At 37.0% G+C, this 19,071-nt stretch overlaps 1 protein-coding gene across 1 annotated transcript in view; it reads right to left on the bottom strand.

The window, feature by feature from the left end:
* Positions 1 to 2,038: 2,038 nt before the first annotated feature.
* The window catches only part of LOC123873849 (protein jim lovell), a 51,242-nt gene continuing 34,209 nt past the window's right edge, over positions 2,039 to 19,071 (bottom strand). Inside the window, exons 2-3 of the mRNA XM_045918937.1 lie at positions 9,674 to 9,802; positions 2,039 to 7,724 (exon numbers count right to left, since the gene is read on the bottom strand). Of these exons, the coding sequence (XP_045774893.1) occupies positions 7,078 to 7,724; positions 9,674 to 9,802 (776 nt within the window). The 3' untranslated portion in view covers positions 2,039 to 7,077. The remainder of the gene's footprint in view (positions 7,725 to 9,673; positions 9,803 to 19,071) is intronic.

Here is a 19,071-nt window from a genome sequence, read left to right as displayed (position 1 = left end):
TGATTGTGTTTTATTTGCCTTACTAGCTCATGTCTGCGACTTCGTCTGGGCGGATTTAGGAATTTTTTAAAATCCGCTGGAAAGATTTTCCGGCCCCGAGCACTATGGTCTGTTTTGCGGGATAAAAGTAGCTATCTCTGTCTGATGTCTCTCCTAGTCCTTAAAATTAAAGACCCATCGAAAATATCAAGTCCTTGTCGTCGATTTCAAAGAAAATAAAAGCTGAAAGCTGAACTGAAATTCAAAGATTTTCAAAAATGCTAGGAATCAAAAAAATAAGTGATTTGGATTGTGGTACTTACCTACTAAACGATAGGTACCTAAGAAAATAAATACAAAGAAACGAAAAGAGCGATAATAAGTACCTATACCTATTGTTTATAGGTAAGTAGGTACCTACTTAATTATAATAATAGCTAAATAAAACGCATATAGGTTGGTAGGTCCAAAAAATTAAAGGCCCGGATTCGAACCTTGGACTCCCGAATAGGACAAATTCCCGAAAGGCTGGCGACGCATTGGCGGTTTCTCTTGTGCAGCAAATGTTAATCTGTAGGAGGTAGTAATTCATCCACGGTCTGCTTATTTGTTCGCTAATTTTTTTTAAAAAAAAAAGCGGCCTAGAAAAGAAAACCACTAGGTATCATCAAATCTACCTTATGTATAGATATCAAAGTCTTAATGGTATTAGGTATTTAAAATACCTTTGTGTATAGTATAAGTCCTAATGGTACCTATCTTACAGGCAAGATATTCGAGATCGTGACAAAATAGTAACAGGTCCTGTTAATACTTATTTATTGAAATGGACAGTCGCCGCCGAATCAATGTCATAATTGGATTATAATGAATGCACTATGCATATTGCTTGCAGGTAAACGGAATTATTTACCTATGCTTACCTAAGTATAGAGTAAGGGTCAGTGCAAGCAGACGGAGTGAGGTAGAGCCGTCAACAGTCTTTTTCATTAGAAAATAAGGCTGATACACACCTACACACGCGTACCAACTAACGCGACATGTGTGCGCGTTGTGTGCACGGTTCGCTGCGATTCCGCAGGTGTGGATCCACTTTTAACTCAACTTTATTTACTGTCATACCGTTGAAACTGAAATACTGAAAGAAAAACACGGACTGCGCTTCCGTCGCTATGCAAAAGTAGGTAAATAGTTTTAGTTTGACTTGTTATTAAGCCTCGGCTCTGTCGGTGAGCTTTGCGCCTAATAATAAGCTCTATGTCTATCATTCAGTGTTAGACACTGAGTTAGCGAATTCTCCAGCTGGTTGAAAGGAGCCTGATCCAGTTCCATTCCATCAGCCTGTATGCGTCCACTGCTGGACATAGGCCTTTCCAAGAGCGCGCCACCAAGCACGGTCTTCCGCCTTCCTCTTCCATCCCCTCCCCGCCACCTTAAGGCTTCAGGTCATCTGATCCAGTCCCTACTTACTTACACCTAAATAGAACAGTGAACCAATAATTATAATTTGTAGGTTTGAATCTCATTCGTAGCAACCAGGTACCCACTTTCATCACACTACTACTGTGTATTCAGAAGGTACCTACGTAATATTATATAGGTGTAAACTTTACCCTTAGTTCAGAAATCCCAGTATCTCAATCGGGAATCGAACCCACGGTCATGAAAGATTTGCCTAGTTATTTCCATCTCTATGCTAGTGGGGTACGAAGGCCCTTGCCTTACCAGAAGTGGATAAAATCTATCGCATCTAGAATCTACATGCCATTTTTTCTACATGTCAAAGACCGACATTGATTTTATGAAAAAAATTCAAGATTTCTGCATACAAAATGTTGCTCGTATGCGTTATGCCTTACTTTATGTATACAGTTGTCTGTTACTAAACCCTGCCAATATGCTGACAGTCGACAAAAGGTAAAAGGCAGCTCACGTAACGGCGGAATAGACACATGTAAATCGATTCATTCTAGATAGACTACTTTATACAAGTTATGTAAGTCGTTGTAAAACTCTCGTATTGTCAAAGGTGGCGAAAGGCACAATGAAACAGTGCAGCGGTATTTCACATTTTTATTTTTACACTTTACGTTGGTGACCGTAAACGAATTTTACTACTACATCGCTCCCTCATTTCAATTTCAATTACAAGATATAATGGTACTAGAACATAAATATTATTTTTTTCGTATTTATTTTATAAGATCAAATAGATAATCTTTTTTACACCCTAATGTAACGATATCATTTAATTTAAATTTGTAAATTATTAATTATATTTAGGCAAAAATACAACAAATCAAATTACACAACTTATAAATTATTTATAATTCTTTATTATGTGAGAACAATTAGTCTAAGCTAAAAATCATGATTTCATTATAATTATAATAATTAATTACAATTTATAAATACTCGTAACAAAACTGAAGGAACTAAATATTTGATTTCTACTAAAATTAATACAATCACATTTTTATCAACTTAAAATACGTAATTTCTTAAATTTATGTATGTACCTATTAAATTACGTCCTTAGATTTGGCTCCTGGTGAAAACTGTATGAAATATACACATCGGTATAGCGGCATAAGAAAACATTGGAATGCACTAAAGCGAATACGCGGGTAGACATACATTCTAAAATAGCGGGTAGTCCAAGAAAATAAGGTACATCAGATACATAGGTTCACTCGTGTGAATACGCGATGAATTGTGTGCGTAAGTCTGTTTAGGAATAGAGAATGTATGTTTGTACTTTGTATCTAAAGGACAAAACTTTGGGCTCTAGGCATATTGCGGGCGAGTGGAAGCGACGTAAGGCGTCTTCTCTAAAATGTTGCCAAGTTACTGGATTTTTATCTCCATCTAACGTAATGTCATAGAATATGCATTTTTCGACGGAAAAATGTATATCTATACTCAATGTAGGCACATAATTATTGTGATTCAACTAAAAACAAAACGCGTATTTGCGCCTCCATTTTATTTTACTTCACACAAATCTGTATCCAATAATAAATAGCTGTTGATTTCGAAACATTTTAAAAAAGATGCGTGGCATTGCTTCGACCTTCGTAATCTACCTACTTTGAGCTTTACACGAAGTAAAAAGTGTAGGTACGAGTACCTATTTATACAAACTCACGCACATAATGCCCCGAGCGCACACTCGAGCAAGTATCTTTATAACATTATAGATCTGAACAACTAAACCATTAATAAATTTCGTCTAAAACGAAAAACTATGTTAAATGAGATTCCTATTGCTTATCGTGTAAACTAAAATAAAATATTCTCATAGTCAATCTACCTCCCGTCGCACACATTAACAAATAACAAAACTTAATTAAAAACGTCTCAATTAAAACTTTAACAAAAATCACTCTAATACTGCTTGAATTTGTACGAATTAGGTAAACTCTATAAACCGACGACACGCAATGTGCAATCACAAGTCACGATACAACACAACTACTATTGTCGCGCGAGATAAATGCCATTTGCCAATGCGGATCCGAGCTTCTGTATAGCTTATTCACACAGGCCGCATAAGCGTAGACGTAGCGCGTACCATTGCGTTGTAATGTATGGAACTGTATGAAACATGGCACACCGCTTTCGTAAAGCGTGGACGCATGCGTAGCCCGGTGTGTTAGGTGTTTACGCTCGTCACAGTAGAGCACTGCTGCCAGCAAAAAAAAAAAAACCAAAAAACTGTCAAAGGTCTATGCAGAGTCAAAGTACCTAAACGCTATAGATTTCACCCTGAGTGACATAAATGTAATTTTGGGTCTCGTTTTAATCTGAGCAAAGCCAAAGTACGCTCATACATCTTAGCCGTAGAGGCTTTATGAGATAATTATACCTTCCTGATCTAATCTTTGAGATGTTTAAATAGTAGACCTTTGCGATTATGTTCTAAGAGTTAAAACTATTTTAATTTTGGAAATTCATAATATACATATTATTATTGCGGCCAAAATATATTTCGACCATAACCTAACTAGCAAAACATAAATGAATTAATAGATTAATCGATAATCTGCGTCTATCATATCATAGTCACATCACTAGCGCATTTCTCAGCATGGCATTCATCTCGCGCGTGATCAATAACTTCATAAACAAGAATTAATAAAAAAATCAAAGACAATCGATAGTAATAAAGCTTAATACATAGGAGGCTGCCGATAAGTTTTTTAAGATTTCGATTTAAATTTTTTGGCACATGTACTTAATATATTTATTACTTGATTAAATTGAAACGATTCACTGAAATAATTTATTCAAGACATCATCGAGACAGCTAATTTCATTTTGATTTATAATAAGTAATAGTATTAATTCAGCTAGTTTGCAAACGTGATTTTCATTTACGACAAACGTAGAGTGGCTATCGTAAGGTTTTGTTGGAAAGACATCGTCGCTTTTCGTCGATTCAATCCAGATAAGCGAAAGTAAAGTCTAGGAGAAAAAAAGCAACAATTTATACGTTCTGTTAAACTATAGGTACATATTCAATTATACAATTCGTTAATATATAAAATCCCTGTAATGATATATTGTAAAATGACGTGTCACTAACGTGTTTTCTACTGCATGTGTTTCGTTTGCTTGCCGGATTTAGTACTGTGATTATGTGTTAAATGTACAATTATACAAAATAGAGTCGAAAATAGTTCTCAGTCTTCTGTTAAGTTATGCAGATTCGTAATTCTGTATCGACGACTATAGATTAATTCAAAGTTTATAACCACTTACGATCCATTCGCGGTAACCGAATACGTCAGTGTGCTTTTGTGTAGAAATCGAAAAAAGATCACTACAAAACAAGGTAGTTTCCTAATTATAAACATAGAGTTATATTCAAGTTATTTGGAATGTTCCGTTAAAAGAAAACATCGTATATTTTCAACACAGCTATAAATTATTTAAAGGACTGGATGCACGGTCTATTTTGGTGCTTGCACTAAAACTTGCTTTTAGCGAACGTTATGCATAATAACGATGTTAAAAATCTAAGACAGACTGAACCTTCATACGTAAATTAAGACATCTGTATATTTGCTTTAATATAAAAACTCATATGGATTAGAACCATTACAACATAGTAATGCCTGTGATGCGATTCCAGATCGGTATAGAAAAGTGGAAAGTAATGTACTATTAGGTAATATTCCACGCGTAAGACCTCTAAAACTTACGGACAATACATCAGAATCTAACCAAAAAACGTACGTTGTCAGGGTCAAGTGTGGATACCAACGTTAGAACATAGCATCACATTTGCCTATGTCATCAGTACACCTCATATTTTAAATTCATTATCCATAACCGCGCGTTTTGACCTTTGCTTTGACAATCATGATGGACCGTGTATCCAGGCCTTAACATTATCGTATATGTACAATAGAACCTTTTGAAGACTTGTGATATAAACGTCCCGTGATATTCTAATTCAATACGAAATCATTGTATACAATTATCTAAAGCCAGGTAATGTTGAGACCCGATTTATTCTAACTTCCATTATTCACTAAAATCTTGAAAGCTCCTTTTTATTTGAACATTGAGTGCAGATACTTTATTTGTCTTAACCTGGCGCGCACTGTCGTTGTTACGTTAATGATAATGAGGTCTTTGTTATTTTTTTTTGTAATCTTTAATCAGAAATTTGCTGACGTCACGATGTGATTGGACCACCGGAATAGCGGAGTCGGGCTCACGAACTGGGCGGCTCATAGGCCATAGCTCGTGACGTATCTACATGTCATGGTAAACCTTATGGTCTACATGACCCTTATTTCCTTTTTTACGGCTCCCTGTAAGATTATGACGTGGTTTTAAAAGTTTTTTTTAAATGTTCCTCAAGATTTACAATTAATAAAGTATCTATCGTTTTGTTTTACAGCCGAAATTAATAATAGTAATCGATCTATTTGTAAACTGACGACAAGTAAGTTAGCGACGTTGTTAATTGTCAAAAAAGACCGTACAATTTTGGACAAAATATAATGTTGCTAAGTATCTATCGGCAGATTACAGATATGCTTGATTAATTATTTAGTTTCGGCCGTTAGAAGTTTGTGTTTGTGTGTGACTAGTGCGTCGCGAACCCACCGATGACGGCTGCGTCGTCTATCGACGTATCGATAGTCACTTCACTGTATTATTCACTTCACTAATTCTACAACAATTATTACAAATACACTACCATTTTAGACACGTAATGTCCCCTTAGTTAATGGTTAATTTAAATTTAATATCCCATTAATTTATATAATAACTATTTACATTTTAAAAATTGTTTATAATTATTCATCGAATAAAACTATTATTACGAAATATTTTACAAACTTTGGTGAAATGCAGAAGTTAATTCGCACGTAACATAATATCTACACTTGATAACACAGAAAGTAAAGGCAAGAATCGATCGAGGATAGACTATTAAAAGTATTAAAATCGTAGAGCCTTAAGTGATATGAAATATTATTAAAAAAAATATACTTAAGTAATAATTATAGAGAGGGAATGTCGGAATGGAATGTCAACAATATAAGACTTGAACAACATCGCCGCGGCGATAACAATCACAACACACCTTTCATCCTTATTGCACTCCTTCGGAATAATAAATTATCGCCTAGCACTTATACGAGACGCTCAATATACATTTACAATATTAACACATCTTTTAAATATAAATTTAACTAATTTTAACTCGGACATCGCTCATTTCTAACCGCCTGGATCTTACGACGCTTGAATGTGAGCGGGCGGAACTGAAATTCTGCAAATATACACCGTTTAGCTTAACTCATTTCCAATTAGATATTGCACACGATGATTAAGTACATAAATACAATTAGAGCACAATTTAAAACCGGGCATACACTAACAAAACTCCAGTTTCACCGTCGTTTACTCATGGGGTACCTGAGCGATTACATGTCCATAAATTAAGTATAAGGATCCCGTTCTCTTGCGTCTCTTTCGCCACGCGGGCGGTGGAGAGGGAAAGATGAAGATTTACAGAGACGAGACGAGCTGTAGAGAAGGTACAGTGCAGAGGTTTCAACTAATTTGGAAGGTCTAGTCCTGCCCGTTGTGGTGCAGCAGCGTGCGCGTGTCGGGCGGGTGCGGCGCGTGCGACGGCCGGTACGAGTCACCCTCTTCATCCGCAGAGTTCTCCTTCGACCTGTCGCTTTTGCAGTCTTCCTCCTTCGTCACCCCCGAAAGAGAGTCCAGAGCCATCGGCATCGACTGGTACAGCTCTCTCGCTTTCTCGCTCGGCGGCAGCAGGTGCAGCATGTTCAGCGGCATCGGAAACCCGGGCGGAAACTCCGGATAGAACCCTTGCTGAAACGGATTGAACATCGGATTCGACGAAATGTCAGGCTCGGAACTCGACGGCCTCTGGCTCGCGTTCTGGTGATGCTCGTCTTTCTCGTGGTGTTTGCTCGACGGATGGTTGTTGTTGTTGTTCCCGGAATTCAGATTTAAAACTTCTAGAGGTCCTCCGATGCAATCTTTCCTCAGCTGCTCGAGTTTTAAACTCTTGCCGTATTTACCCCGCACGTACATCAGTAGCGAGTTGTACGGGATGCCGAATATCCGTGACGCTTGGCTCGTGGTCATTTTCTTGTTCCATACGTGTTGTAAAGCTTCCGTTAGTTCCGCGTTCGTCCAGGATCGGGGCGGGCCACCGCGCGGCGCGCTGTGCTGCCCCTTCGGCCGCCCTGTCGAACAAAACGCATAAATTAGATACGCGGATTACTAGCGAATCGTGTTAAGTTGTAAAATATTGAATCCGCTAATTACGTCGGGGATGTCGCATTCAGTGATTTATGTTCAACCGGAATGCAGGCAGAAGGCGGTGCAAGCCGGCGGGAGTGCGAGTGGGTTGCACGACATGTGCCGTGAGTCGCGACAACATTACCGAATGCACAACTATCTAATGACTGTGTTTTGGCTTCGGCTGCGTTTCGAGCTCGGCGCCGAAAGTCGTCACTCGGGAAATGAGCGGGTAGGACGGGTCGCGGGCGACACGCCGGGGTCGTCATTAATTCGCCGCGGGCACGCGACTACGTATTAAGGCGGGTCTGTCAAAAAGAAAAGCGGACCTGCATACGCCGGCGACGTCGCCCCATGTAACTTTATAGTTTTATAATTTCAACGGATCACGTTAACTCGATTCCGATCAGATAATTCGTGGAACGTTTCGGATTACGGCCGGAATGATATTTTATTATGGAAATTAGTTTTTCTTTTAATAGTCGTCGCGGGGCACGCGAGCGGTCCGGGCGCGGAAATTAAAGACGTTTTCCATTCAGTGGCGGGCTGAGCTCTTCGCTCGCTCGTTAGCATTTCACGAGGAAGCATCGGCATGCATATGACGTCTCCGTGGAGCGATGGGCGCTAATCGATCGGGCACTATTGTGCCGCGCCCGTCGTGCCCGTCTCACAGTCCGACTCATTCAAAGCATACGTTAGACTCGCCGTCTGTTCCCCTATGAGATACGCTATCAGATCGTCTTAATAAACATTCGCCGGGAAACAATAGTCGTTTAACATTTTGCGCGATGCGATTGCGAGATGTGTGATGGGATGCTGCGCTCGCTATCTGCCATTTGCTAATGTTGAACGCGCTATTGTTATTCATATGCTCGTTGCATTTAATATTTACCTACTAAACAAATTATGGCTACTCTTTCTTTATCAAAATAATATGGAATGAACATATACCTTTACCTATATCAATACATAATTCGGTTTTTAGAAACTTTGATTTTCTGAAATGAAAAGAACTTACTCTTTGGATGCAAGCTGTCTCTGTACCAAACTTTAAAATCGGTTAAAAACTGACAGACAGACATATGTTTGCAGATATTTATTCGCATTACTATAACATAAGTAGATATAGACATTGTCTTTTCTTATTACTGTTATTTTTGAAGGCCAAATAGTTTGATATATTCAAGAAAATAAAGACGTTCAACGATTGGAAAAGTTTGTGGTTTGATTAAAGCATTTTTCGGATTGGAATGGAATTCTTGCCTAGCATTCGAAATTTTATCAGTTAAGTACTTACCTAAACTTTAGTTATATCGACCGGAATCTTTTGAAATAGGAAGTAGAAAAGACAATTTACGGAAGGTATTACCTGTCTTATGCTGAAATCTTGACTTTCAGAGCGTACTTTGACTTTGCTCAGACTTGAGTTTCAGTTAAAACGAGATGGATTTATGTCAGCGATATAACGCTGTCCCGTTTTAATAGTGCCTTAAGTCTAAGCTAAGTCAAAGTTCGCTCTATAGATCTGAGCCTTAGAGTGAGATTTATTATAGAGCGCACTTTGACTTTGCTGAAACTTAAGATTGAGTTAAAACGAGACCGATTTATGTAAGAGACATACATCTGTCTCGTTTTAACCCTGTCTTAAGTCTAACGAAAGTTAGAGTGTGCTCTATAAGTAGATCTCACCATTAGAATTCATAGAACTAATATTCTAAATGCGAAATTGTACCTCTCTGTCGGTCACCTAGCTTTTCACGGCCCATCTGTTAAATATTTTCTGATATAAATTGTTGCAGCAGAGATAGCTTGCATCCCAAGAACGGACATGGGCTTGCAGAAGCGGCATATGGTGCTCTGGGTGTCCTTGATGATACAATGATGGAATGCTTACATTTTTTCTTGACGTTGGTGAATAGCTGCGCGTCGAGCGGCGGCGGGCGGTGCTCGACGTCCATGAGAGGGTACATCTTGTGTTCCATGCCCGGCGGAAACAGCCCCAAGGAGGACTCCATACCGAACACTGTAACAATAAAAACATATAAGTATGTAAATACCTCTTATGCATATTATTTGATTGAATAATATAAGTTTTGTATAGGAATTTAATCCTATCCGATACAATTTGCACATATTAGTTACCTAGTCAGATCTAATAAAAAACGTATTGTTTTTTCCGTGATTTATTTTATAGTAGGTATTTCAGTCTCTCACAAAAGCTTATTTGAAAGTGAAGAAAAACGAAAAAGTTTAATTTTCTCAAACTTTTGCTACAAGTATTTAATTCCTTAAAAATCTTAATTATTCATATTTTTATGGAGTTAAATTTATTTTTGTTTGCAGAAGCTATTTCGGTAAGAACTTGAAAACACACCATAAAGTTTTTAGTTCCGCTACTCGACACTAGGTGGCGCTAGTAGTATCTCGTTGAACTTAAATGAATATTACAAAAGTTCGTAAACGGCTTGCGGCAGAGTATATTGAACTTTCCTCCCACAAAAAATATTTTAGAACAAGGTTTTTGCCACAAACGATAAAATAAATAGTTTCAAAGCGTGCATAGCTAAAGTTATAAAAAAATAAGAATCTGTGAATAAGGTGTTTTTACCAGAGATCTAGATCTACACAATTTTTATCACTAACAGCAACCTTTTGGGAAATATAGTGCCTAGATACCATAAAACATTTCTATTCCATGGTAGATACAAACTTAGCTTATAGAGAAAGGATATTTAATGGTAAGTTAGGTGATTAATTTCGATTTATGTAGGGGTAATTCATCGATTTATCACTAAAAATATTGAAAATACATATTTTTAACCGGTGATAGATAGGTAAAGTAGATAGATTTGATAAGAATTTACCATAGAACTTATTCCAAAAAAGAAAGAAAATATTCCAAAATTGTTGGTAAACTTATAAGTAAGTATAAATATTTTTGAAATTGAAGCGGCCTAGTGGATAAAACTTTGGTCTTCTATTCGGGAAATCCGGGATTCGATCCCGGGAATGCACTTTTAAATTTTCGGAGTTATATGTTTTATGAGTGGGCTATAATAGACTAAAAAATCTGAGGGGAGACCGTTATCAGTTTGGACCGCTTAACCTTTGAAATAAGTAAATCTCCTATTAGACAACCGCCACAAGCTTTTTTGGAAAGCTTTTCTGATTTTAATTTTTTAAGAAGAATAAAATCACACTTCACACTAATATTATAAAGGCGAAAGTGTGTGAGTATGTTTGTTACTCTTTCACGCAAGAACTTCTAGACGAATTTGGCTGTTTGAACGGAGATAGATTATACCCTGGATTAACACAGGCTACTTTTTATCCCGGAAAATCAATGAGTTCCCACGGGATATTTAAAAACTTATATCCACGGGAACGAAGTCGCGGGCATCAGCTAGTATTACTATATTTGTGGAATACTGTTCCTAGAAAAGTAGGTATCAAATGAATAACAAAGTGCCGCTATAAGATGTCGCTACTGCTCGGTCAGATAGACTAACGATACATTTCCATTGTCTGGAGGCTGTGGCAATAATAAATGGCGGATTACGCGACGGTCGGTGGCGGTTCGTAAATACCTAGGTTTACCTGCGAGGTGTCGTCCGTTGAACTATGGCAACTGGGTAGGTGTAATCAATAACATTTTACCTAATGAAAAAACCGGCCAAGTGCGAGTCAGACTCGCGCACCGAGGGTTCCTTACTCGGGTATTTTTTCCGTCATTTTGCACGATAAATCAAAAACTGTTTTGCATAAAACAAATGAAAATTTGTTTTAGACTGTACCGCTAAAGACCTTTCATATGATGGTACCCAACTTGCTATCGTTATCTTACTTTGAAAATACGGATTAATTATTATTCTGTTGATGAACACGTTTTTTTTTTGTGATGTAACCAGAAATTCACGTTTTCGGGTTTTCTCCATTTACTTGTGTTATAAGACCTACTTACCTTCCTGCCAAAATTAACGGTCAACCGGAAGTAAGTACTACCTACCTACTACCTAGTACCTAATACATTTTGAATCCCTTGCGGGCGTCAAAATATGCAGCATAAATGGCTAAATCTTTTGATTGCTTTGACTTAGAACATTCTACGTGGATTGTAATATTATTATTATGACTTATGAGTTATGAATGATCAAATCCTATGTCTCGGCGAAGTTATACCGGGTCCCGGCTCGGTTTCCCTTTAGCTAGATGTAAATAAGCCTGGAGGTGTCTTTGGCTGGTCGCGACAAATCAATACCTTTACTTTATTGCTGTACCTACGTAGTTTCTACGTAGTACGTAGGTCGCAGATTGCTTTAAGCAATAAGGCCGCCTTTGCATACAATAAAACTTAAAGCTAAATCTAATTACTATACAAATCATGCCCGCGTGGAATGGTGCCAAGAATAATGGCTGCATTTCGCGCTGGACAGCCAGGCTGATCCGTTGCGCAAAAAATGAGCCAGCCCGTCTGTCATCCGGTGAGGCTATTAATCGCGGTAAGACAAAACAAAGTTTTTGTTTTGTCTTGGTTTTTCTTTGATTTGTATGAAATAAAATTTTCTATCTATCCATACTCCATAGGTAGGAACTTATGTGGCTGTTGTAATAGTTTCACTTGATTGTTAGATAGCTATGCTTCGGATACACTTTAAAACATTTTAATTTTCTGTGATGCCTACAGTGGATAATCTCTACTTTTTATATTGTTAATGCGAAAGTGTGTTTGTTTATTGGTTTGTCCTTCAATCATACCGCAACGGAGTAACCGACCGATGTGATTATTTTCATGGATAGATATCTATTCACCTCAGGGACTCACCAGGGAGGAGTGACCGACGGGAGAAAGACAGACCAGAGTTTAACCGTAATCGTTACGTTACTTTAACTGCCTTCATACAACTGGCCTACGTGTCCTTTTCCTTGGAAAACATTGATTTACACTCGACAAATATGCTGATAATAAAAGGTTTGTAGGTACTTAGACCCAACCGGATTTACTGTCGTTTAAGCAATTTATTGACCCATAGATATAATTAAGGTAATTTAATAAGGATATTGGGTCATTTTTAGTTATATGGCACTTATGACTTAACCAGCTAAACTGTGTCCGAGACTCAAATCCGCTCCGCAAAACGCGGTAGGTATATTTTTAATAACATATTATTACACTAGCAAGCACATACGTAATGGTTTAAGAGATGGTGTACAATTTATTCCAAGCAAATACATTATCTCTACACATAAGTAATTTTTTTTAATAAAGTGATATTATATACATTCTTATATCAAAACATATTACTTACAAGAAATCGTATGGTTCTGATACCGAACATTAATTCATCGTTACCACAAAAAAAAAATAGTTTTTTTCATCCGATTCCTATTTGGCCTTATTTTTGTATTAGGTCTTAAATAAATAAATGAAAAGAAAAAATAGACCAGTTACCTAAAATAATTTAAACAATGTTTCCACCAGCTCTCAACTTATAAGTTATCCTACTACGTTATTACACAGAAGCTAGGAAGCGTTTCATAAGAGCGCACTAATTGCATGGGATATTAGATTCACAGCATACGCATTAATATTACGAAAGGCTCGCTAGGCTGTGGTTAGTGTGACGGCGCGGGCGACTGAAGCCGCGCGCAAAACTAGTTAATTATTAGCTGCCAATGATAAGATGTATGGGTGTTTCGAGTTCACTTTTCATACTGGCTGTAAGTAAATATTAAAGTATCCTTACTTAGATTTCGCAATTTTAACTTAAATATACCTTGAAGTAATTTGGGACATAGTTTTAAGTGAAATATATAGATACTTAGGTAGTTAGGTACTCTATTTCATGCTATATAAAAAAAACTAAATTTTGCCCACGACTTCGTACATAGATACATAATTTATAGCTAACACTCAGAGATAATGTATCAGTGAAAGAATTTTCAGTATCGGATCCTTTGTTCCGGAGAATACCCTTAGACTAGATCCAAACCTCCTTATAATATTATAACATTAGCTACAAGTGTAAATTAAAAATTTATAACACCCCCGACAAGTGAAGGTTACAGTAACTAGAAGAGAGCAGATAACTTTCAAACGGCTGAACCTATTTTCTTGGATTATAGCTAAGAACACTCTCGATCAAGCCACCTTTCAAACAAAAAAATCTAAATTAAAATCGGTTCATTAGTTTAGGAGCTACGATGCCACAGATAGATACACAGATACACTGACACACAGATACACACGTCAAACTTATAACACCCCTCTTTTTGGGTCGGGGGTTAATAAATGATACTTAACAGTCAACAGCAAAGAAAACCCCAAAAATATTACGAAATAATAAATTTTACAAGCTACTTCTCATTGGAACGGACTTTAAGTTATCAATATAAGAATGAAAACTTATGCAATGAAATAAAAAACGCTCTAAATGTATGATTACCTTTATTAATATATCACTTTACAACACTTCATTATAGGTCCTCATTATAGTTTAAAACAGAATTGGCTATAAAATTGTTTATCGCGTCTGAAATTGGTTATTTTAGTGTCAATAAATAATTCGTGTATTGATTATATTGTGTTGCTACAATGCAGTCCAGTTCAGTGTGAGTGAAAGTTCTAACAGCTTGTGTTTTTATAATCGATTTTGAACTTGACACGAAAAAACTTTTGACTTGTTACATTTTCGTGCAAAAAAAAAGGCCGTTCAGAAAAAAAATTTAAACGCCTCAAAGTTGATTTGCATAGAGATATGGGTATTTCCTCAATTGACTTGATTTTTTACAAAAATGATGCCCTTCCACCACAAACCAATCTTCACAGAGATTAGCCATTCTTAACCAGTGGTAGATATTCATTTGACTATTAAAAAGTAATTTTTACAAGTTTATTTGAACAATTTTTTATTTTTATTCCGATACACGTTAGCCTTTGACTGTGATCTCACCTGGTGGTAAGTGATGATACAGTCTATGATGGAAGCGGGCTAGCTTGGAAGGGATACCGCAGTTTCTTTAAACCGATACCCCTGATTGTTGTCTACCCGGCTTCGTACGGGAACGCTAAATCGCTTGTATAAAATAATTATAGTTTATTTATTTTATGTTCGAATCAGTTTATATAAAATATTAAAACCTTGGTTTACATACCCAGATACATTGATTTCGCAGAAAAAATATTTGTAAGCGCTAAGAAAAAAAGCATTGTTGTTCCTTATCATTATGTGAGTCAGTAGTAAGAAAGGGACAAAAACTACATATTTTTATGTACTTCTCATTTGTTATTGTATTCTTTTACTGTAGTTGGCTGGCCGCCAAATTGCTTCTAGTACAAAACTCATACGTGGGTAAGATTCAGAGTAGGATTTCCACATTTTTAATCCGGGACTTTCTAGTTAGATATTCGGGACACCACTCACTAAGCGGGGAAATATCGCGACTTCATCCCCGTTGATTTAGGTTTCGAGATTTGAAGATTTCGTGGGAACTCTTTGATTAAAGTATCCACATAATGTCTGTTCACAGGATGCAAGCTATCCCTGTACCAAATTTCGTCAAAATCGGTTAAGCGGATGAGTGGTCAAAAGAAACACAAACTTTCGCATTTATAATATGCATTTTACTGTTTTATCTCAATCAGAGTACCTAGTCGTGATTTTGACAGCTTTTAAAATCTGGTAGGCATGAAACAATTAGGTAAGTAGGCACTCAATCCCGAAGTTTAACAAACTTTGGTTCGTAGCAAAATCCAAACAAAGAACTAGGTAGATATTATGTAAATCATAACCCTTCCTTTCGGCTTTGCCGTAGTCGGGTAATAAGGAAACGTTTGCGGAAAATTAAATAACACATAATTTATACCGCTAATGGCGATATTCAATGAAGTCCCGTTTTTATAGTGAACCGTCTTAATGGAAACGGGACTGTCCCGGAAAACTCGGACCATATGGTGACCCTATCGCAGTCCATTTCCCGGGCTTTATTGCCCCGGAGCTAACGAACCGTTAATTCGTATCACTCGTTAAGGCCGGCAGATATACACTCGTTATTTGCATAATTACCCGCAATCAATACACATTCGCGTCTCCAGCCAATTGCTCTGACCGTATGGAGTGGCCATTATGGGATATCTTAGATCGATCAACATCGCTTTTATGATAAGTATACATACTAGCTTATGCCCACGAGTTTGTCCGCGTGGACTACACAAATCTTAAATCCCTATTTTGCCCCTTTAGGGGTTGAATTTTCAAAAATCCTTTCTGATATCTACGTCACATTAATAACAGCTATCTGCATTTCTAATTTCAGCTAAATTCGTCCAGTTTGAGTGCCTTGATAGATTAGTCAGTCAGTATCTTTTCCTTTTCAATATTTAGACTAGATGACTCGGCCTGGACTCGTCTCATACGCGTAAAGAGTGAACCTGTTCGAAGATAACTTGAATAAGAACCATTGAGCACTTTTGAAGCGAAACTTCTGTTTCGACAATAGCGTTAACAGGGCTCTCTCCATCACTCGTTTCATACAATCGTAGTTCCAATTTCATTTGAATATTAAGCAACCAAAGTCCATGAAATTTTGCAGACATATTCTAGAAACTAATATCTGTGTCTGTGGTGTTTTAGATTTTTCTAAAAATATGTAGTTTTAAAATACCAGGGGCTCAAAGATTTGTATGAAAATTTTTAAGACCTCGTAACTTTGAAACCGAATATTTTAACAGAAATCGAGAATGTCTCAGTAATACGAACGACTCTTGAAACGTTCATAATAATAAAGGTAGGGAGTTCTAGTTTTGACGGAAAAAGAAAAAGCTCTCACCTAGTTCGAAGCGACGAAAATCGCAAATTATATGCGGGCGGAAACCGTACCGTATAACGTGTCCACTCTATTTCTTATTATTGTCATCGAAATTGTTTTTAGGGTTCCTTTCCGTGCCAACGGAACCCTAATACTAAGACTCCGCTGTACGTCGTCTGTTAGCGGGTAGTAGGTACCTACCGTATCTTACTTGTACCAGTCTCAATAACTCTCGGGCCACACGTCAATGCCCTGCAACGCCATAATTTCATCGTGATAATCAACGCGTTACACTGAATGGTCACACTTGAATGGTTAACGTCTAATGCCAATTGAATTGGGGTTGAAATCGTCTAACGCCAAATGGCAATGTGAATGCCGTTGTACGTTGATCGTGGCTACATCTAAGTTTAACGAGAAACGCCGTTAAACATCGCGTTGTTGACAGTTAATGTGGCCAGGACAGAATAGAAAGTTGAAATATTTACAGAATATGTATCTATTTCTATTGTCTTATAGCGGTACTAGAAAAAGGTACACAAACACACTCTGTAAAAATAATAAAAAACCAAGATGGCGAATTTCAAAATGGCCATCATGTAATTTTTTTTTAAAGTACATAGTGTTAGATCTTGTATGATGGTACGGAACCCGCGTGTGCGACTCCGGGTCGCAGTTGGCTAGTTTTTTTAGCGAGTAAAATTTCAAATTTCTATGAGAACAGAGTAAACCTTGCGGTCAATTAGTTGTGCTGTAGCGCGTCGGCTCACTTGACGCTTTCTAATTCCAGTGTTTGAGACACCTCGCGAAACTGTTCGACCATAAACAATGATTTACGAAACACGCCACCGAACAAGTGCAATATACCTACCACTTGCCGCCTAGCTATAATTTATTTTCCTAAATTTAGCAAGAACTTTTTCAGCAATAACACAATATGTAATCTTTCTAGATTTGTATTGAGAGAATGTATTTCCCGTTCTCCAATCATAGACATTGATTTTCGAAACATGCCATCGAACAACTCCAATATCTTGCAGTTACCTATATAAACCTAGTGCTCGTTTATTTTTCCTCAAAAGTAAGAACTTTTTAAAATAATCCATGTATAATGCGTACAAAATTAGTTCTGATGCGCCATTTTAACTTTACGTCTCGATTTTAGTCCTTACTAGCTGATGCCCGCGACTTTGTTCGCGTGGATGTAGGTTTTTAAAAATCCCGTGGGAACTCTTTGATTTTCCGGGATAAAAAGTACTAATCCAGGGTATAATCTATCTCCACTCTAAATTTCAGCCCAATCCGTCCAGTAGTTTTTGCGTGAAGGAGTAAAAAACACACACGAACACACACATACACACACACACACACACACACACATATACACACAAACTTTCGCCTTTAAAATATTAGTGTGATTTTAAAGGTGAACCGCACTTTTGACATGACATAGGACGCATAAAGTTAAAATGGCGCGTGAGAACTCATTTCGTACGGACTATTTACGTACCTACTTATCTAAAAACCGTTGAATTCGACATTTTTTTCAACATTTTAATTATTATAAGCAATGATTTGCTAAACATGCCACGAAATGATCAAACTAGAGCAAGGAGTAGGTATGTATGTAAGAAAGTTTGGTAATAGTATATTTCATTACAAGTGCGGAAAGGCTGTCATTGCAAAGAGTTCCGACAAATGTCTACCCGAGCCGAGGCGTAGCTGAAGGCGAGGGTTGACAGTCGGAACGAGTTGCAATGACGGTTCGGCACGTGTACTGAACGACTATTTTTAATACAGTTGCGAAAAAATGAAGCAATTTAATAAAATAATAAAAACACAATAAACTCAACTAACTTAATTTAATTTAATTTAAAACAACTTTATTGTTAATAGATATAAAAACTAGGGTCGAAATTACTCATTTTAGGCAACCAACAACTAAACTCGCAAAGAAAATTTCTGAAAAATGGCGCCAACCGTAGAATATAAGCAGAGTTTTTTTTTTCTTCACCCATTCTGGTAGGCAAAGGGAACTATGCCCATACAGCCAAGTCTTCAGTAGAAGTTTTTATTGATATGAAATGAAAATGAAATTTAATGAGATGAAATGAAATGAAACCTAACCAAACTCATTCAATCAAATCATTAAATCTGATATTGAAACAAATTAGTAGCTTCTAATTAGAAATACGTATTTGCATGAATCATAAAAACTTCTATGAATTTTTTTAGTGAAAACTTCATGGTTGGTTTTTCTTTTTAATATTTTGACAGTTGGGAAAGAAAAAGCACGAGTGCGGGAAAGGTAAAGAAAAAGCACGAGTATGTAATAGCCCACATCCCGAACGCTATACGTCCCTGCAATACGCCACTTTTTGAGCAACTGTATTAAAAAAACTTTTTCAGAGCTAACGAGACTTAATTTTTTTTCTTATAGCTTACAGTAACTTTATATTATGTTTTTGATCACTTTCATTTTATTAT

This window comes from Maniola jurtina, chromosome 17, assembly GCF_905333055.1.
Source record: "Maniola jurtina chromosome 17, ilManJurt1.1, whole genome shotgun sequence".
Classification (NCBI taxonomy): Eukaryota; Metazoa; Arthropoda; class Insecta; order Lepidoptera; family Nymphalidae; genus Maniola; species Maniola jurtina.
Note: the sequence above shows the minus strand (reverse complement) of the source record. Positions and strands in the feature narration are given on the sequence as shown.